This window comes from Lepidochelys olivacea (genome assembly GCF_965140295.1).
Source record: "Lepidochelys olivacea isolate rLepOli2 genome assembly, chromosome: 6".
Lineage (NCBI taxonomy): Eukaryota > Metazoa > Chordata > Testudines > Cheloniidae > Lepidochelys > Lepidochelys olivacea.
This window is the reverse complement of record NC_140416.1, coordinates 98,185,510-98,204,029: the sequence shown is the minus strand read 5'-3', so window position 1 is coordinate 98,204,029 and position 18,520 is coordinate 98,185,510. Positions and strand designations below refer to the sequence as shown.

At 40.8% G+C, this 18,520-nt stretch overlaps 1 protein-coding gene across 3 annotated transcripts in view; it reads left to right on the top strand.

Moving 5' to 3' along the window:
* RPS6KA5 (ribosomal protein S6 kinase A5) overlaps window positions 1-18,520 on the top strand; it is a 194,679-nt gene that overhangs the window by 35,425 nt on the left and 140,734 nt on the right. For all 3 annotated transcript variants that reach the window (XM_084630302.1, XM_084630301.1, XM_084630300.1), the window contains exon 2: window positions 6,530-6,601. Coding sequence is in view for 2 of the 3 variants with exons in the window: in XM_084630301.1 (XP_084486427.1) it covers window positions 6,530-6,601 (72 nt within the window). In the remaining variant the exon portion in view is untranslated. The remainder of the gene's footprint in view (window positions 1-6,529; window positions 6,602-18,520) is intronic.

Below are 18,520 nucleotides of genomic sequence, written 5' to 3'. Positions count from 1 at the left end.
TAATTGCCGGGATCACCTCTGGAGCTCTATTTAAAAATTGGCGTCACATTAGCTAAACTCCAGTCATCTCGTACAGAAGCTGATTTAAATGATAGGTTACAGACTACAGTTAGTAGTTGTGCAATTTCACTTTTCTTCAGAACTCTTGGGTGAATACCATCTGGTCCTGGTGACTTATTGCTGTTTAATTTATCAATTTGTTCCAAAATCTCCTCTAATCTCCCTCACATCCTCAGCCTTGAACACTGATGCAAGGAATTCATTTAGTTTCTCCGCAATGGCCTTATCGTCCTTGAGCATACCTTTAGCACCTTGATTGTTCAGTGGCCCCACTGGTTGTTTAGCAAGGTTCCCACTTCTGATGTACTTAAAAAACAAAAAAATTGCTATTACTTTTTGAGTCTTTGGCTAAACTGTTCCTCAGATTCTTTTTTGACCTTCCTAATTGTATTTTTACATTTCATTTTCCAGTGTTTATGTGCCTTTCTATTTTCCTCACTAGGATTTAACTTCCACTTTTTTAAGGATGCCTTTTTGCCTCTCACTTCTTCTTTCACTTTGTTGTTTAGCCATGATGGCTCTTTTTTGGTTCTCTTACTATGTTGTTTTTTTTTTATTTGGGGTATACATTTAAGTTGAGCCTCTATTATGGTGTCTTTAAAAAGTTTCCATGCAGCTTGCAGAGATTTCACTTTTGGCACTGTACCCTTTAATTTCTGTTTAACTATCCTCCTTATTTTTGTGTAGTTCCCCTTTCTGAAATTAAATGCTACAGTATTGGGCCTCTGTGGTGTTTTTCCTGCCACAGGGATATTAAATTTAATTATATTATGGTCACTATTACCAAGAGGTCCAGCTATAGTCACCTTCTGCCATGTGGCCTCTTTATGCACCTCTTGACCAATGTTCCCTCTAATTTTTGACGGGCCGTGTGCGCAAAAAATTTCTTGGGTGCAAATTGTTGTGCTTCTGTGCAAATTTTTGTACATGCGGTGTTTTGCCATGTGTGCGGGGTAGAGGATCTGTGTGTGCGTACATACGCGCACAGCTTAGAGGGAACAGTGGCCTTGACTACAAGGTTTTGGAGGGGCCTCTTATGGACTTGTCCTCCCATTTAACCGATAGCTTCCCAGTGGGACCGTAACCTTATCCTCACGGCGCTGGTGAAATTGCCCTTTGAACTGCTGGCCTCCTGTTCCCTGCCTCTTCTTTCCATGAGGGTCACCTTCCTGGAAGCTATTATCTTCACAACGAGGGTAGGTGAATTGGGGGCTATGATGGCGGATCACCTCCTTTACCATGTTCCATAAGGACAAAGTTTCCCTGCGCTTGCACCCCAAGATTTTGCCGAAGGTTGTTTCCCTTTTTTCATCTCAACCAGCCCATCCACTTGCCTGCTTTCTTTCCGAAAGGGCATGCATTAGTGGAAGAAAGACACTTTCACTCCCTTGGTGTCCTCAGGGCCCTGGCCTCCTACCTGCGAGGACGAGATCATTCAGGAAGTCCCCTAGGTTGTTTATCACTGTAGCAGAAAGGGTTAAGGGGCAAGCAATCTCCACTTAGAAGATTTCCAAGTGGATTTTGGGGTGCATTATGCTCTGTTATTGACTATTGGGACTATCTCTGCCCCTTGGAGTAAGAGCCTACTCCACGAGAGCGCAAGCATTGACTTTGGCTGCGCTTCACGACATACTGCCTACGGACATATATTGGGCAGCCACCTGGAGATCTTTACATACTTTCTCTTCCCATTACGCCTTGGTGCGAGACTCTGTGACAGATGCCTTTTTCAGTGCAGCTGTTCTCTGTTCCCGTAAGTCTTCCTCTCACTCTCCTCTTAATTAAGTACTCCTTGTCAATTGCCTTCAGTAGAATACAAGAGGGAGCATCACTCGAAGAAGAGGAGGTTACTTACCTGTAACTGGAGGTTCTTCGAGATGTGTGGTCCCTATCTGTATTCCACTTCTCCTTCCCCTGGGGACTTCTTGGATTGTGGTGGAGAAGGAACTGATGACACAGTCTGTCTTCCCCACCCTTTATCACCTTGGACAAAAGCAGGAGGCGAAGCAAGGGCGCATGTGTGGATGAATGCACACTATTACTTTCAAAATCTCCAGCTCCAGACACATGGCATATGCGTATACCCTCAGTGATATACAGATAGGAACTATACATCTCAAAGAACCTCCTCTTCCCTCCACCTTGCCCCCACATACCATATCCATATAGGTTTCAATCCTTGTCATACTGGCTTCCTTGGAACTTGCAGACTCTGCTCAGAAATTTTTATCAATTGAGTAAATTAACTCCATCTCATATCAAGGCACAGTCTGCTACAGCTCAAGCAGTCTCCTTGGGCTTTTTAAGAGGCATCTCTATATTTGAAATCTGAAGAGCTGCTTATTGGAGCTCCATACATGTTTACAAGCCATTATTCTCTAGTGTCAGTCTCTATTTCCGATACACAGTTTGGCAGGAAAGTCTTACAGTACTTATTTAAATAGGTAAGTGGGGAAGTGGGATACCGGGAGGAAGCACGAGCAGGAGAGCGCAAGAGGGGAGGGCTCCTGCCTCATACTGAGAAAGCGGGACGATCAGCGAGTGCCTATACACAAATGCAAGAAGCCTGGGAAGCAAGCAGGGAGAACTGAAAGTCCTGGTACAGTCAAGGAATTATGATGTGTGTGGCATAACAGAGACTTGGTGGGATATCTCACATGACTGGAGTACTGTCATGGATGGATATAAACTATTCAGGAAGGACAGGCAGGGCAGAAAAGGTGGGGGAGTTGCATTATATGTAAGAGAGCAGTATGGCTGCTCAGAGCTGTAGTAAGAAACTTCAGAAAAACCTAAGAGACTCTGGATTAAGTTTAGAAGTGTGAGCAACAAGGGTGATGTCGTGGTGGGAGTCTTCTATAGACCACCGGACCAGGGGGATGAGGTGGACGAGGTTTTCTTCTGGCAACTAACTGAAGTTACTAGATCGCAGGCCCTGTTTCTCATGGGAGACTTCAATCACCCAAGTATCTGCTGGGAGAGCAATACAGCGGTGCACAGACAATCCAGGAAGTTTTTGGAAAGTGTAGGGGACAATTTCCTGGTGCAAGTGCTGGAGGAAGCAAGTGGGGCAGAGCTCTTCTTGACCTGCTGCTCACAAACCGGGAAGAATTAGTAGGGGAAGCAAAAGTGGATGGGAACCTGGGAGGCAGTGACCATGAGGTGGTGAGTTCAGGATCCTGACACAAGGAAGAAAGGAGAGCAACAGAATACGGACCCTGGACTTCAGAAAAGCAGACTTTGACTCCCTCAGGGAATTTATGGGCAGGATCCCCTGGGAGAATAACATGAAGGGGAAAAGAGTCCAGGAGAGCTGGCTGTATTTTAAAGAATCCTTATTGAGGTTACAGGGACAAACCATCCCGATGTGTAGAAAGAATAGTAAATATGGCAGGCGACCAGCTTGGCTTAACAGTGAAATCCTTGCTGATCTTAAACACAAAAAAGAAGCTTACAAGAAGTGGAAGATTGGACAAATGACCAGGGAGGAGTATAAAAATATTGCTCAGGCATGCAGGAGTGAAATCAGGAAGGCCAAATCACACCTGGAATTGCAGCTAGCAAGAGATGTTAAGAGTAACAAGAAGGGTTTCTATAGGTATGTGAGCAACAAGAAGAAAGTCAAGGAAAGTGTGGGCCCCTGACTGAATGATGGAGGCAACCTAGTGACAGAGGATGTGGAAAAAGCTAATGTACTCAATGATTTTTTTTGCCTCTGTCTTCACAAACCAGGTCAGCTCCCAGACTACTGCACTGGGCATTACAGCATGGGGAGGAGGTGACCAGCCCTCTGTGGAGAAAGAAGTGGTTTGGGACTATTTAGAAAAGCTGGACAAGCACGAGTCCATGGGGCCGGATGCGCTGCATCCGAGAGTGCTAAAGGAGTTGGCAGATGTGATTGCAGAGCCATTGGCCATTATCTTTGAAAACTCATGGCGATCGGGGGAGGTCCCGGACGACTGGAAAAAGGCTAATGTAGTGCCCACCTTTAAAAAGGGAAAGGAGGAGGATCCGGGGAACTATGGGCCAGTCAGCCTCACCTCAGTCCCTGGAAAAATCATGGAGCAGGTCCTCAAGGAATCAATTCTGAAGCACTTAGAGGAGAGGAAAGTGATCAGAAACAGTCAGCATGGATTCACCAAGGGCAAGTCATGCCTGACTAATCTAATTGCCTTCTATGACGAGATAACTGGCTTTGTGGATGAGGGGAAAACAGTGGACATGTTATTCCTTGATTTTAGCAAAGCTTTTGACACAGTCTCCCACAGTATTCTTGCCAGCAAGTTAAAGAAGTATGGGCTGGATGAATGGACTCTAATATGGATAGAAAGCTGGCTAGATTGTCAGGCTCAACGGGTAGTCATCAATGGCTCAATGTCTAGTTGGCAGTCGGTATCAAGCAGAGTACCTCAGGGGTCGGTCCTGGGGCCGGTTTTGTTCAATATCTTCATTAATGATCTGGAGGATGGCATGGACTGCACCCTCAGCAAGTTTGCAGATGACGCTGAACTGGGAGAAGAGGTAGATACGCTGGAGGGTAGGGATAGGATACAGGGGGCCCTAGACAAATTGGAGGATTGGACCAAAAGAAATCTGATGAGGTTCAACAAGGACAAGTGCAGAATCCTGCACTTAGGACAGAAGACTCCCATGCACTACTGCAGGCTGCGGAGCATTCTGCAGAAAGGGACCTGGGGCTTACAGTGGGCGAGAAGCTGGATATGAGTCAACAGTGTGCCCTTGTTGCCAAGAAGGCTAATGGCATTTTGGGCTGTATAAGTAGGGACATGATCGTTCCCCTCTATTTGACATTGGTGAGGCCTCATCTGGAGTACTGTGTCCAGTTTTGGGCCCCACACTACAAGAAGGATGTGGAAAAATTGGAGAGTCCAGCGGAGGGCAACAAAAATGATTCGGGGACTAGAACACATGACTTATGAGGAGAGGCTGAGGGAACTGGGATTGTTAGTCTGCGGAAGGAAGAATGAGGAGGAATTTGATAGCTGCTTTCAACTACCTGAAAGGGGGTTCCAAAGAGGATGGATCTAGACTGTTCTCAGTGGTAGCAGATGACCGAACAAGGAGTAAGGGTCTCAAGTTGTAGTGGGGGAGGTTTAGGTTGGATATTAGGGAAAACTTTTTCACTAGAAGGATGGTGAAGCACTGGAATGCATTACCTGGGGAGGTGGTGGAATCTCCTTCCTTAAAGGTTTTTAAGGTCAGGCTTGACAAAGCCCTGGCTGGGATGATTTAGTTGGGGGTTGGTCTTGCTTTGAGCAGGGGGTTGGACTAGATGACCTCCTGAGGTCCCTTCCAACCCTGATATTCTATGATTTTATGACTCCTAGCACCCAGCACCTGAGAGAGAGAGAGAGAAGAGAGAACTGTTTGGTGGTTGTCTTTAATGGGATCTGTGCGGATAAATACTTGAAGAAAAATAATTATTTACCTTATAGTAACTGTGGTTCTTCAAGATGTTTTCTCCATACAGATCCTATGATCTGCTCCCCTTCTCTGCTAATCTTTATTCCTTTTAGCATTGGGGATTCTGTATTGGTGGAGGAACTGAATAGCAGTTAGGATTGCCCTGCTCTTTGCGCCCTCAAGGGAAGGGCTTAAGGACATACTGCTAGTCAAAAAGAATCCAATCTCATGTGCATGCACATACAGAGTGGTATCCATGTGGATAAAACATTTTTGAAGAACCAGAATCACTGTAAGGTAAATAACCATTTTTATTAGTTTTGGAAGTGGCTACATGTATTTACAAAAATTGATAGCTTTGTAAAGTAGTAACTTATAAAATTCCTGGTATTTCATCCAGTTAGAATGTGTTCAGATTATATATCTGATGTTCTTGTCATTTGAATCCACCTGTTTAATGAGCCTTCAAAAGACTGTTTTAATTTAATTTCACTGGAAAACATATTGAATACAGAATCCCAGATCCTGCAAATGTTCCCTCTGGATGGATCTTTTGTACCCATGTGGAACAAGTTGCAGCATCAGGGCCAGAATCAGCGCAAAAATGCTTTCACCTTTAGAGCACTTAAAATGTTTAGAATAATCAATAAGGCCCTGATCATCCAAACATTTTTGTACCTGCTTGAGAAGATATTTCTCACATGTAACTTATGGTGGACCACTTTGTACAAGAAATCCTATCACAGACTGATCTCCTTTACCAACACCTCATTTCCCAAGTACTGAGTCCTCAAAGCCTTTTGTTTTGTGAATGACCTGGAAGATCCCTGTGGACAATGGATAATCGAAAGACAATCGCTTAAGAGCTACTACCCTGAACTGTAATTTGGTTTTATTTTAAATGTACAAAAATGTGGTGGTGTTTTTTTTTCCGCTTTCATCCATTAAAATGTTCTCAAAGTGCAGAAATGTGTCAGAATATATGATGTATCAATGTGTTACATCTCTGAAGATTCTGACATGGAAATTTTTTCTTTTTTCTCAGCAAATTTCACAGGTCATGCAGAGAAGGTGGGCATTGAAAACTTCGAACTCTTGAAAGTTCTTGGAACAGGAGGTAAGACTTTTTTCTTTTAAGGTGACCTTTGGAAGTAATGTTCTTTAGTGCAGTTCTGTTTTCTAGCTCAGTTTTTGGAACAAATTATCTACAGAGTAATTGGAACAAATTATCTAGGCAGATTTGTGCTATAAAATAAGCAAAAGACAAGCTGGGATATGTAAAGACCAAATATGCACCATTCTATCATATAACATTTTTTAACATGAAGCATCCTTTTGAAAAGATGGGCAAATAGAACAACATTTACTCAGTTGACAGTATAATAAAACATTTAAAATCTGGTACTAAGTTATAAGTCATACGCTTGAAGTTTTCATTAAATTCTTCAGACCACTACAGTTGATGAAGATCAGTTTGTGGAAAAATAGGAAAGTCTGCATCTTCATCAATCAGAGTCTTCATTCTTTTTAACTACACTTTTTCACAGAAGTATCATTGGTGGCTATGTCTGTTTTGTCATGTAAGCAGAATACTATTTCTTTTTAAGAAGATAAATGAAAGCACTCAGTACTGGATTTTGGGTTTTATTATGGTGGGAGGAGTTTTGTGTGTGTGTGCACGCATGCATTCTTTTAAGAACATTTAGAGCTAGAGAAAGATGGTGGGTTGATATTTCAGGAAACAAGATTCCCTCTCTGTCCATAGAAAATGTACAGCAAGAGTAACAACAGTATATGCTTCCTCTCGCTGTTTTTGCCACTGTTCTTCAACACTAACTTGGAGGAACAAGGGTTGCAGTGGTAAGAAGGGATTTCATATCTGTGGCCGTTCAGTGACTGTACTCTGTGGGATTGCCAAAGAGTTCCAATTGTGAGAATAGATTTTAATGTGGTCAGTGCTTAAACTGAGATCTCAGTGATCTCAGCAGTTAACTGAGATCACCAGTTCCTTTTACATAAACCATCAAATAATCCAGAGTAGGATAGTGAGGACTTGTGGTCACTACCAAATTTGAACTAATTAGGAGGTGATGCCAGATGGAATTTTGCCATCAGTCAAAGCATTTGCCAAATTGCTTATTCTCCTCAGAGAAATCAAAATGTCCTACATCCCTGTTTATGTCAAAATCAGAGGAGGAAGTATAAATGGTAGAAAAATAAATTGGGGCAATGCCTTGTGAAGAAGCAGGGAAAGATCTCATGATGCTCCCCTCCCACAGGTTGGGGGAAACACCTGGCATACCAAACATCTCAGAGCAGGTGGAAGAACATTCTCCAGAGAAAATTAACAATCCTAGTATCCATGAAGAGTATGGACACATGTCAGAGGGTACCCTCCCTCGTTCCACTCATCTTGCTGTGGAGTTTCTGTAGCTAGATTTTCAAAGTTTCTAAGAAAAAGGGCCGGGGGGGAGGAATCAGTAAGATCTAAGCAGGAGTTAGCTGTCGTCTTTTCCAGTGAAGATGGAGCCTTAGGAGGCTGTGATGCACAAATTTTAGATTTTAAGTTAGATGGAACTAGTGTAATCATCTAGTGTCTGACCTGAATAAAACCAGTCATAGGACTTCCCTGAATTATTTCCTGTTTGAATTAAAGCATATCTTTTCTAAAAGTATCCAACCTTCATTTTAAAATTGCTAGTGATGGAGAATCCTTGACAATCCTTGGTAAATTGTTCCAGTGGCTAATTACCTGCATTCTTAAAAATTTGTCCCTGATTCCTACTCTGAATTTGTCAAGCTTTGAAGTCCAAACGTTGCATCTTGTTATATGTTTGCCTGCTAGATTGAAGAGCCCTCTCTTATCACATTTCTTTTCCCATGTAGGTACTTTAAAAACTGTGATGAAGTCACAGTTAACCTTCCCTTTGTTAAACTAAGCAGATTGAGCTCCTTATGTCTATTCCTATAAGGCAGGGGTTCCCAAACTTTTTCTCCTGAGGCTCACCTGTGCAATTCTAGTAGGCATTATGGCCCACTATTAACACTTCTTGAGGAAAAATATTAATTTTGTTACATACATATAACCTATAACACTGTAAATAAACAATGTACATGTTTACTTTTCATTTTAATGTAAATGATTGTAATTATAGAAATCCCTAGCAATATGCAGTCAAAGAAATGCTTCAAGATCTTTGAAACCAAACAGTTTTAGTAAAACTACACTTTAAAAAAATGTGTTCAAAATGTGTTCAAACAGGGAAAACACAATTTGTATAAAACTGAACATACGCAATGCAACAAAGTTAACAAAATTGTTAAGAAAAAGTTATTTGATTTTAAAACAAAATAGTTGTCCAACTTTGAACACTATATTGTTTTCAGTTTTTAGTGTAAAATCTGAATTTCTGTGCTGTGTAAGTAAAGACCCACCCCTATTCTCTACTAATTAGAAAAGAGTCAAATACTTTATATTTTTATTTACAATAACTTACAGACCAGGAGTCTTCTCAATGGGATGGATGTGCCTGCTTCTCTTTGCACTGGTTTTCCAGCCTGTGACATCTGTTGGAGAGGCTCAACTTGATCTCATTTTCAATTTTCAGCCTTTCAGCCAGCTCAGGGTGCAGGCAGGAGGTAGTTAGAAGCTGTGTCCCTGGGGGATTATAACTCAGGGTGCAGGAAGAGGGGGTGGCTACAGGCTGTGTTAAGGCAGGGTGGTAGCTCAAAGTGCAGGCAGGGACTGTGTCTGAAGGAGTGCTGCTGCTGCTATGGGGCCCGGCCTTGAACTTGTTCCCTCATTGACACAGTGGGGGCAGCTCTACTCCTTGTGGCTGTGTGCGTGCCGTGCTGTCCTGCACATTCACTGTGACTGTGGACACTGAGGACTACACTTACTTGAGCCTGGAGGGTGCGGCAGCCATTATTCAGCCACATGGGGAAGCTGATCTGGATGCACAAAGCACCTGGTGTTGTTGTGCCCTTCCCACTCCACACCCCACCCCCGGGGAGCTCGAGGGTGGGAGGGTGAGAGTTGACGCCAGATGCTCTGTGCGTCCAGGTCAGTTTCCACATTAGGGCTGTGCTGTGAGGCGTCCAAAGCTGTTCTGCCACTCTCCCCTTACCCAACCCACATGGGGAAACTGACCTGGACTCTCAGAGCACCTGGTATCACTACTTGCCCCCACCCCAAAATGCCACCCATGATGGCAGACCACCCAGGACTGTGTCACAGCCTACCTTTGGGCCACGGCCCACAGTTTGGGAACCCTTGCCTATAAGGCATGCTTTCTCATCCTGTAATCTTTCTTGTGGCTCCACTCTGAACCGTCTTTAATTTATCAACATCCTTCTTGAATTGTGGACACCAGAACTGGACATAATATTCCAGTAGCTGTCAAACCAGTGAAAAAAACAGAGGTAATATCTCCTCCCTACTGGTACTCAAATTTCCCCTGTTTATGCATCCAAGGACCACAAGGATCACTAGTCCTTTTTGCTAGTGTCATGCTAGCCACCATAACCTCAGAGTCATTGTTTCCCAGGATAGAGTCCCCTACTCTGTAAGTATGGCCTACATTCTTTGTTAAATGTATGGCTATTACATTCAGCAATATTAAACTGCAGTGTATCTGTGACCTGTCCTCCTCATTATTTGACTCCCATAGTCTTTTGTTATATGCAAACTTTATCAGTTATGATTTAAAATATTTTTTCCAGGTCACTGGTAAAAATGTTAAATCGTGTTGGGCCAAGAATGAATCCCTGCAAAGGCACCACTAGAAATATGCCCGCTTGATGATCATTCCCTGTTTCAGTTATAGTTTGAGATCTTTCAGTTGACCAGAGTTTAAGCCGTTTAATATGTACCATGTTGATTTTGTATTATTTGAATGTTTTATATTGTTTTGTATCTTAATCAAAATGTTGTACAGCACCAAATCAAATGCCTTATAAAAGTCTAAGTATATTATATCAACACTACTACCTTTATCAACCAAACTTGTAACATAATAAAAATATTGTTATTTTGACTAGATCTGTTTTCCATAAACCCATTTTGATTGGCATATCATATTACTCTCCTTTAATTCTTTATTAATCAAGTCCTGTATCAGCCACTCTGTTATTTTGCCTGGGATCAGTGTCTATATCAGTGGTATAACTAATACCATTGTTAGAATTCTTTTTGTTCCTAATGTAGTTTACAAAAGTTCCTTCTTATTGTCCTTAACTCAGCTGGCCATAGATTTCTTTTTGCTTCCCTTATCAATTTTCTACAATTCCTAGCTTCTCATTTATATTCATGACTGTCAACTTCCATTGTCTTCCATATGTTATGTTTGTTATAGTTGCTTTCACTTCCCCTCTAAATCGGATTTTTTTTTCGGGGGGAGTTGTTTATCCTGCTTTTTTTTAAAAACAGCATGGCCTTCTTTCTTGATTGTGGGTTTGTAGCTTTTGGGGGTCTTAAGAAAAGTTCATGAACATTCCCCAGTTATCATTCACATTTTTTCTGTTTACATTCTTTCTCACAACTGATTTGGCTCAGAATTGTTTTCAGCTTTGTGAAATTGATGCTTTTAAAACACCAAGTATTTGTTACTGGTTTGGCCTTAGGTACAAGTAATTATGACTTGATCAATGTTACCACTAATTTTTAGTTGTTCCTCAAGGGAGTGAGCATGTCCGTTCCACTTTAGGGGTATGTGTACTGTTGCCTGATTTTAGGAAGTTAATATTATTAATTTGGATAGTATGGATTATAGGCTCACCAGTTAATCTGATCAGAAGATAATAAGGTTCTTGTCCCATAATCAGGCTATACAGAGTTTGCAAGGATCCTCAGGATGTATGACAGGACACTCACACTGTGACAAATGTAGCCTTAAAGACTTTTATTGAGATAAATGGAATAATGATCAAATAGTAATCAAATGGTAAATAATCAGAGATACAAAAGCAATAATAATTGTTCTAGAGATGCATGTGATATTATATACTATAAAGCTTTTGATTAATATACTCACACCCTTCCTTGATAACCTGGTGGTAAGAGACAAAGGACCAGCCTCGCCTCTGGCATGCCAAGAGAGTTCAGGTCCACGTTCCTCAATTCTTGATCGGGAGTTTACAGTTTAGGAGAAGCTTACGAGCTATTGAAGATAATTTAGAGTTTTACTTAACTAAGTGACTTAAAATTTACAATTAAGAACTAACAGATGAATAAACTAAGAAGCCTGAAAACTTGAAACTCGAAGCTTAGAAACCCTGAAGCTTACAAACTTAGAAGCTTCCTTGGCTTGGTGGGTCACTTCTCTTATAGAGCTTGAATACTTGAGCCCTCCTTCTATGTCCAAATTTAGTTTCCTCATACACAAAATGTTAGGGTACACTTACTCCATAGGTTGGTATTGATGACATATATATCCATATTAATGACGTTAGATCATTCTTGGATTTATTTCTGTCCTACCCGGTTATTTCCATGTCTCAAATATAAAGGGAAGGGTTAAACACTTTTAAAATCCCTCCTGGCCAGAGGAAAAACCCTTTCACCTGTAAAGGGTTAAGAAGCTAAGACAAGCTCGCTGGCACCTGACCAAAATGACCAATGAGGAGACAAGATACTTTCAAAGCTGGCATGGGGGACAGACAAAGGGTTCTCTGTCTGTGTTGCTTTTGCCAGGACCAGAGCAGGAATGCAGGTCAGAACTCCTGTAAAGAGTTAATAAGCAATCTAGTTAGATATGCGTTAGATTCTGTTTTGTTTAAATGGCTGTTAAATTAAGTTGTGCTGAATGGAATGTATATTCCTGTTTTTGTGTCTTTTTGTAACTTAAGGTTTTGCCTAGAGGGATTCTCTGTGTTTTGAATCTGATTACCCTGTAAGTATTTACCATCCTGATTTTACAGAGGTGATTCTTTTACTTTTTCTTTAATTAAAGTTCTTCTTTTAAGAACCTGATTGCTTTTTCATTGTTCTTAAGATCCAAGGGTTTGGGTCTGTGTTCACCTATGCAAATTAGTGAGGATTTTTATTAAGCATTCCCCAGGAAAGGGGGTGTAGGGCTTGGGGGCTTTTGTGGGGAAAGACGTTTCCAAGTGGGCTCTTTCCCTATTCTTTGTGTAACGCTTCGGTGGTGGCAGCTTTTAACCTAAGCTGGTAAGAATAAGCTTAGGGGGTCTTTCATGCAGCTCCCCACATCTGTACCCTAGAGTTCAGAGCAGGGAAGGAACCTTGACACATGTGGTGTACCTGTTACATTTATAGAGGGTATGAACTTAGGCAGTCCACCATGCCAACCTTATGCTTTAGCTCATCACCACCTATCTAGGTGAAAGGTCCCAAACATTGTGTACTAACTTTGCCTTAGCTGAACATACAGGATATGACCTGTAGTAGGGATGTACATAATGTGTAAAAACAATAACTGTGTAACCGATTAAAGTTCTATCAGTTACAAAGTTAAATGTTTAACCGGGGAATTAAGGATGCAGGGGGTGCTGCAGTACCCACCCCAGGGGATCCCCGCCAACCTCAACTCCATTCAGGCAAAAGCACTTTTCTGACGTCAGATTTCTCAGTTTCTCCTTGTTGACACAGTACAATCCAGCCCCCAGATTTCGGGCAGACATTGTCTCCTGAGGCACATGGCTGTGGGCACATCGGTTATCGCTCACGCCAGACTACACATGAGATGCCTCCAGGCATGGTGTAGTTCAGTTTACAGGCTGCACAGAGACCACATAAGCAAAGTACTATCAGTGCTCACCAGGGTTAAGCAATCCTTGGCTGGGTGGATTTGATTTGAATCAAATTGATTTAAATCACTAGTCAGGAAGTGATTTAATCATGGCTTTCTACATAAAAGTGAATTCTTGTTGGTTGTTATAACCTTAATACATATTCTTCCCAACTCAGAGATAGAGATATAGGTTTCATTTTTAGAAGGTACGCACTCTACATTTTTAAAGTGATTTATTGTGAAAACTTTTGAGATTAGTTTTACAGCTTTATCAGAAAATGAATGATTGGTTATTTCATTTGCCAAAGGTAATTGACGCAGATAGTTCACCTCTCAATGACTTCATAAATATCTCCAGTTCAACAGGTTAATCATTCATATTCGGAGGATTTTCTTACCATGCTGTATTAGGAGGAGAACATCACCAGACAGACATTTAAATTGTTTTAGTTAAATAAAGCAATTTAATGTTATGTATTCTGGATTTTTTTCTTCAACAGCAAACATATAATATTTTAACAACACAAGCATATGAATTTTTGAAGTTAAACATTAATGTTTTTAAAAATTAGGTTTGTTTTTGTTAAAATTGTTTTTAACTAAAATAGTTAAATGAAATATTTAAAAAAAATAATAAATTGACTGTCAGCTAGGTCAACATGAGAAACTTAAAATATTGGCTTTTGCAGCTAACTCATTCGTCTTCACCTTCATTTTCCTGTTTGTTCATAATCTGGAAAAGAAAAACACGATTTCCTGCTTTTTCAGGTCCCAAACAATTTCTCAATTTGGAATGATTTAGTCCAAAGTAAGAAAATATTCTTTCTACACTGGCAGAAGAAGCTATTGCTGTTAAAAGTGAGATTATCACTTCAACAGTTTCTGAATCCAAGTGCTTAAGTGACTTCCACCAGTTCATGGTCTGACTTTCTTTAAAACATCATCAGCAAACATATATTTCTTGAATGGTTCACCCTTAGCTCTGAAATTTATTGTAGTTGGCATTATGGAGGGATGATTATTGGATGTCCATGTCATAACCAACTCCTCTTCTTCAGCAGTTAAGGTTTGACCCTGGTACCGAGTATTGAGAATATTTGCAAGAAAATGAGCTGGAGATAGTGCTTGTCCCATTCGGGTTTTTTTTATGCTTGTAATTTAACTCTGGCATTGCATATTTCTCTTTTTAAGATCTCACTCAGTTCCTTCCAAATTTCAGCAGTGTCACCAGTAAAACAGCTTTTTCCCTGCATTTTTTCAGTGCTACAGAAATAGGCTTCAGGGTACTCAGCATGTGTTCAACGTTTCTCTTACCCCGATTCTGAGTACTTTGGCTGTGACAGTGCCATCTATTTTTTCACAATTTTGTTCACAAACTGTCATCAGATTAGGCCAGTTCTTGATCTAGTGCCCAAAACACTCCACTACTGAGTTCCATCGCACGTCTTGTGGGAGAGTTAGCTTGGTTCCTCCCACTTTTTTCAGAGCAGCTGCTGCAAAATGGTTTTTATGGAAGTATTTTGCAGTGTCAACAACATTAGCCTTTATTTCTGGAACACTAAAGTGTTTGGCTAGGAGGTGCATCAAATGAGCATGGCAACCGTGTGTTATTAGCTTGGGACTCTCTTCTAAATAATTTCTTCTCATCTTGGATACGTTTGCAGCATTGTCCGTAACCAAGCAGTGTACTAGACATTTGAATTTTTTTTCACAGTTTGTTATAGCTTTTACTGCTACTTCTTGCAAGTATTCTGCTGTGTATGCATTTCCTGATGTATCAATTGTTTCTGTAAGGAAGACATTCCCTTCTTCTGTTACCACCCAAGCACATACAACAGGATAATTGTGGACTTTGCTCCACCAATCAAGACTCAGGTTAACAATTTCCCCCTCTAGACTATTTGCATACTGCTCAATTTCTCTTTCATATGCTTTATCCAGCAATTTGCCTGTGACATCTGCTCTGTTGAGTGGACTGTATCCTGGTCTTAATGACTGAACCGTGTTTTTGAAGTGTGGGTTCTCAATCATACGGAAAGGAGAGTTTGTTGCATAAACAAACCGGGCAATTTTTTCATCAATTATCTCTTCTTGTAATCTGCTGGTTCTTATCACAAACTTATCTATGATTGTTTCTGGATGGAGATTTTTTTTTTCTTTTTGCTACACATGTGTGGCTCTGAGATGTACATGATGTGACTAAAACACTATTATTGGCAGATAACTCTGAAACTATAGAAAATGATGGTGATCTTGAAGGTGGATAGTCTTCAGAATCCTGTATGTTGAGGATGGATTCTCCTAAACAAAATAAGTCAATGCAGTTTTTTAATTATTATTACCATACTGCTCATTTAGTATTACTCATTGTATTCACTGACGCTCAGTGCTACTTTAAAGGTGAAATTGTAAAAGGAAGATCTGCCTATTTCAGCCATTTATTTTTTATCACAACTGCATCTAAAATGATAGTACCATAGAGTAGAGTAACAACTATATTTTTTGCTCAAACATGAGAATTCAAGAATAGTCCAGAAGGAAGACAGGCAGTCCTTAAGAAAGAAGTACAAAATAAAAAAGTTTACCAACCGGAATATCCTACATATTCAGACAAGTTCCTTTCATCCTCATCAACACAGCTTCCTCCTGTGAGGAACACTTCTCATGATGATGTTTTATTCGGGCAACCTTGTATTTCTTTGTTTTGAACTCTCTAAGGTGCCACAAGTATTCCTTTTCTCTTTGCATTTTGCACACATGCCTGTCTTACCCACAGGTAGAGGAACTTCATTAAAATATTCCCAAACTGGGTCTCTTTTATGGCCTGCTGCCATTATAGGTTTTCCCTTCTCATGAGAGAATGGGATGGTGGATCTCAAATCAATGAAGGCTACACTCAGAAAGACCTCCAGACTTCTGGAATATGCTGCTCAAACAGTTTCACTTTTGTTCCTACTGCCTGTCCCTCCCTTCTCTCATTTATCTCCAGACTTCTTCTCCTTGTCCAGGTCTATTCTGCCCCCAACAATCTTCTATTCATTGAACTTTTTGAAACTTTGCACTTTTAGAGTGGGAGCAGTGTTAGTCTGTATCAGCAAAAGGAACAAGGAGTACTTTTGGCACCTTAGAGACTAACAAATTTATTTGAGCATAAGCTTTTGTGGACTAAAACCAACTTGATTGGATGCATGCAGTGGAAAATACAGTAGGAAGATATATATACACACACAGAGAGAATATGAAAAAATGGGTGTTGCCATACACACTACAATGAGAGTGATCAATTAAGGTGAGCTATGTTTTTTTTTCTCCTGCTGATAATAGCTCACCTTAATTGATCACTCTCGTTATAGTGTGTATGGCAAAACCCATTTTTTCATGTTGTGTGTGTGTGTGTATCTATCTATCTTCCTACTGTCTTTTCCACTGCATTCATTCAGTGAAGTGGGTTTTAGCCCACGAAAGCTTATGCTCAAATAAATTTGTTAGTCTCTAAGGTGCCACAAGTACTCCTTTTCTTTTTGCCTTTTTAGAAAGAGTTAAGGGATTGACTCTGTGTACACAAATTTGCAGAGGGACAATAGGGTTGAGGTCTGTTATTTCTCACCTTTATATATTATTTATTTAAAAACATTATTGCTGTTAACAAGCATGTTATCTCTGGAGACACAGATCCACAGTCTGAGAACTGCAAAACGAAGCATTTCTGATAATATTTTCTAGACTGAGCACTGAGTCCCATTGGGTAGATAGAAAGATTAACCTAAATAATCTATACAGAAGCGCCTGAAACCCCATAAGATTGGGTCCCTAATTCGTGAGCTATTGGAACTCATTTTCAAAACTTTTCTTAAACATTATATGAATATATTCTCATACTATAGAATTAGAATTTATAATCCCTATTCCATGATGAGATATCTTTGAGCTATAATAAAGATAATTTTAATTTTTTCCTCAAAAAGCATTTTAAAAATCAGATTTTTTTTATATTAAAAAAAATAATTATCCCCTGTGCTCCTGGGTCTGGTGGAAGGACCTAGTAAATGTCTGTATAGGAATCCCGTTTGTTCACCCTTCTCTATCTCTACTTCTGACCACCTATGCACCTGTCATAGGACGGGGCATGCATCTCCATGGTCTCCAAATACAGGGCAAATTGTCTCCAGCCTCCACATGCCTCCACATCAACCTGCTTGAACTCAGGGCGGTCAGAAATGTGTGTGCTCACTTTCTCCCACTGATCAAAAACACACACTCACAAAGGTCATGACTGACCATATAGTTACATGTATTACATAACTGTCAGGGAGGCGCCAAGTCTCATTCCCTCTGCACAGAAACACTAAAACTATGGAACTGGTGCATCTCCCACAGTATCTTAATATCAGCTGCCTACTTACCGGGAATACACAACACAACGTATTACAGTCTCAGCCGCAAATTCCCACACGGCCATGAATTTGAGATAGATTCAGTGGTACTCCATGACATCTTCTGACAGTGGAGATAATAGACCTATTCGCTACTTACTAGAATGGGAAATGTCCACAGTACTGCTCCAGAGCAGGGAGCAGACGACACTCCATAGGAGATGCCCTCTTCCTTCCATGGGACAAGGATCTTCTTTACATCTTTCCCCCATTCCCTGTAATACTAAAAGTCCTGTTGAAAGTGAAAAGTGAGAAAGCAAACATCATACTGATTGCTCTCATCTGATACCTTTACCTGTCACAGCTGCCACTGTGTCCACCAATGACTCTTCCAATCACAACTTACCTTCTATTGCTGAACAAGGGATGCACTCTCCATTCCAACCTGCGGATTCTGCGTCTCAAGCCTGGATCCTTCATGGTTCCAGCACATAGACACATTTTGCTCTGGGGAGGTATAGGTGGTGGTGTTGCACTGTAGGAAAGGAACTATTTGCCATACTTATCTACAAAAATGGAAGAGATTCCAGATCTGATGCCAGCTGAAAGGCATCATCCCTAATACATCCACCCTATCGGTGATCCTAAACTACTTGTTGACTCTCAAGAAATCAGGACTCGATCAGTTCACTGAAGGTTCATCTAACAGGAATTGCAATCAGCAGGTAGACGGATACTCAATCTTCTCCCATCCGACTATGAAGAGGTTTCTCAAAGGCATAGCAAACCACTTCCCACACCTCAATGGGATCTCAATCTAGTATTAAAAGGTCTGAGTAGGCCACCATTTGAAACTATGACCGCTTTTCATTAACTGACCTTTCTGTGAAGATGGCATTCCTCATCGCAATC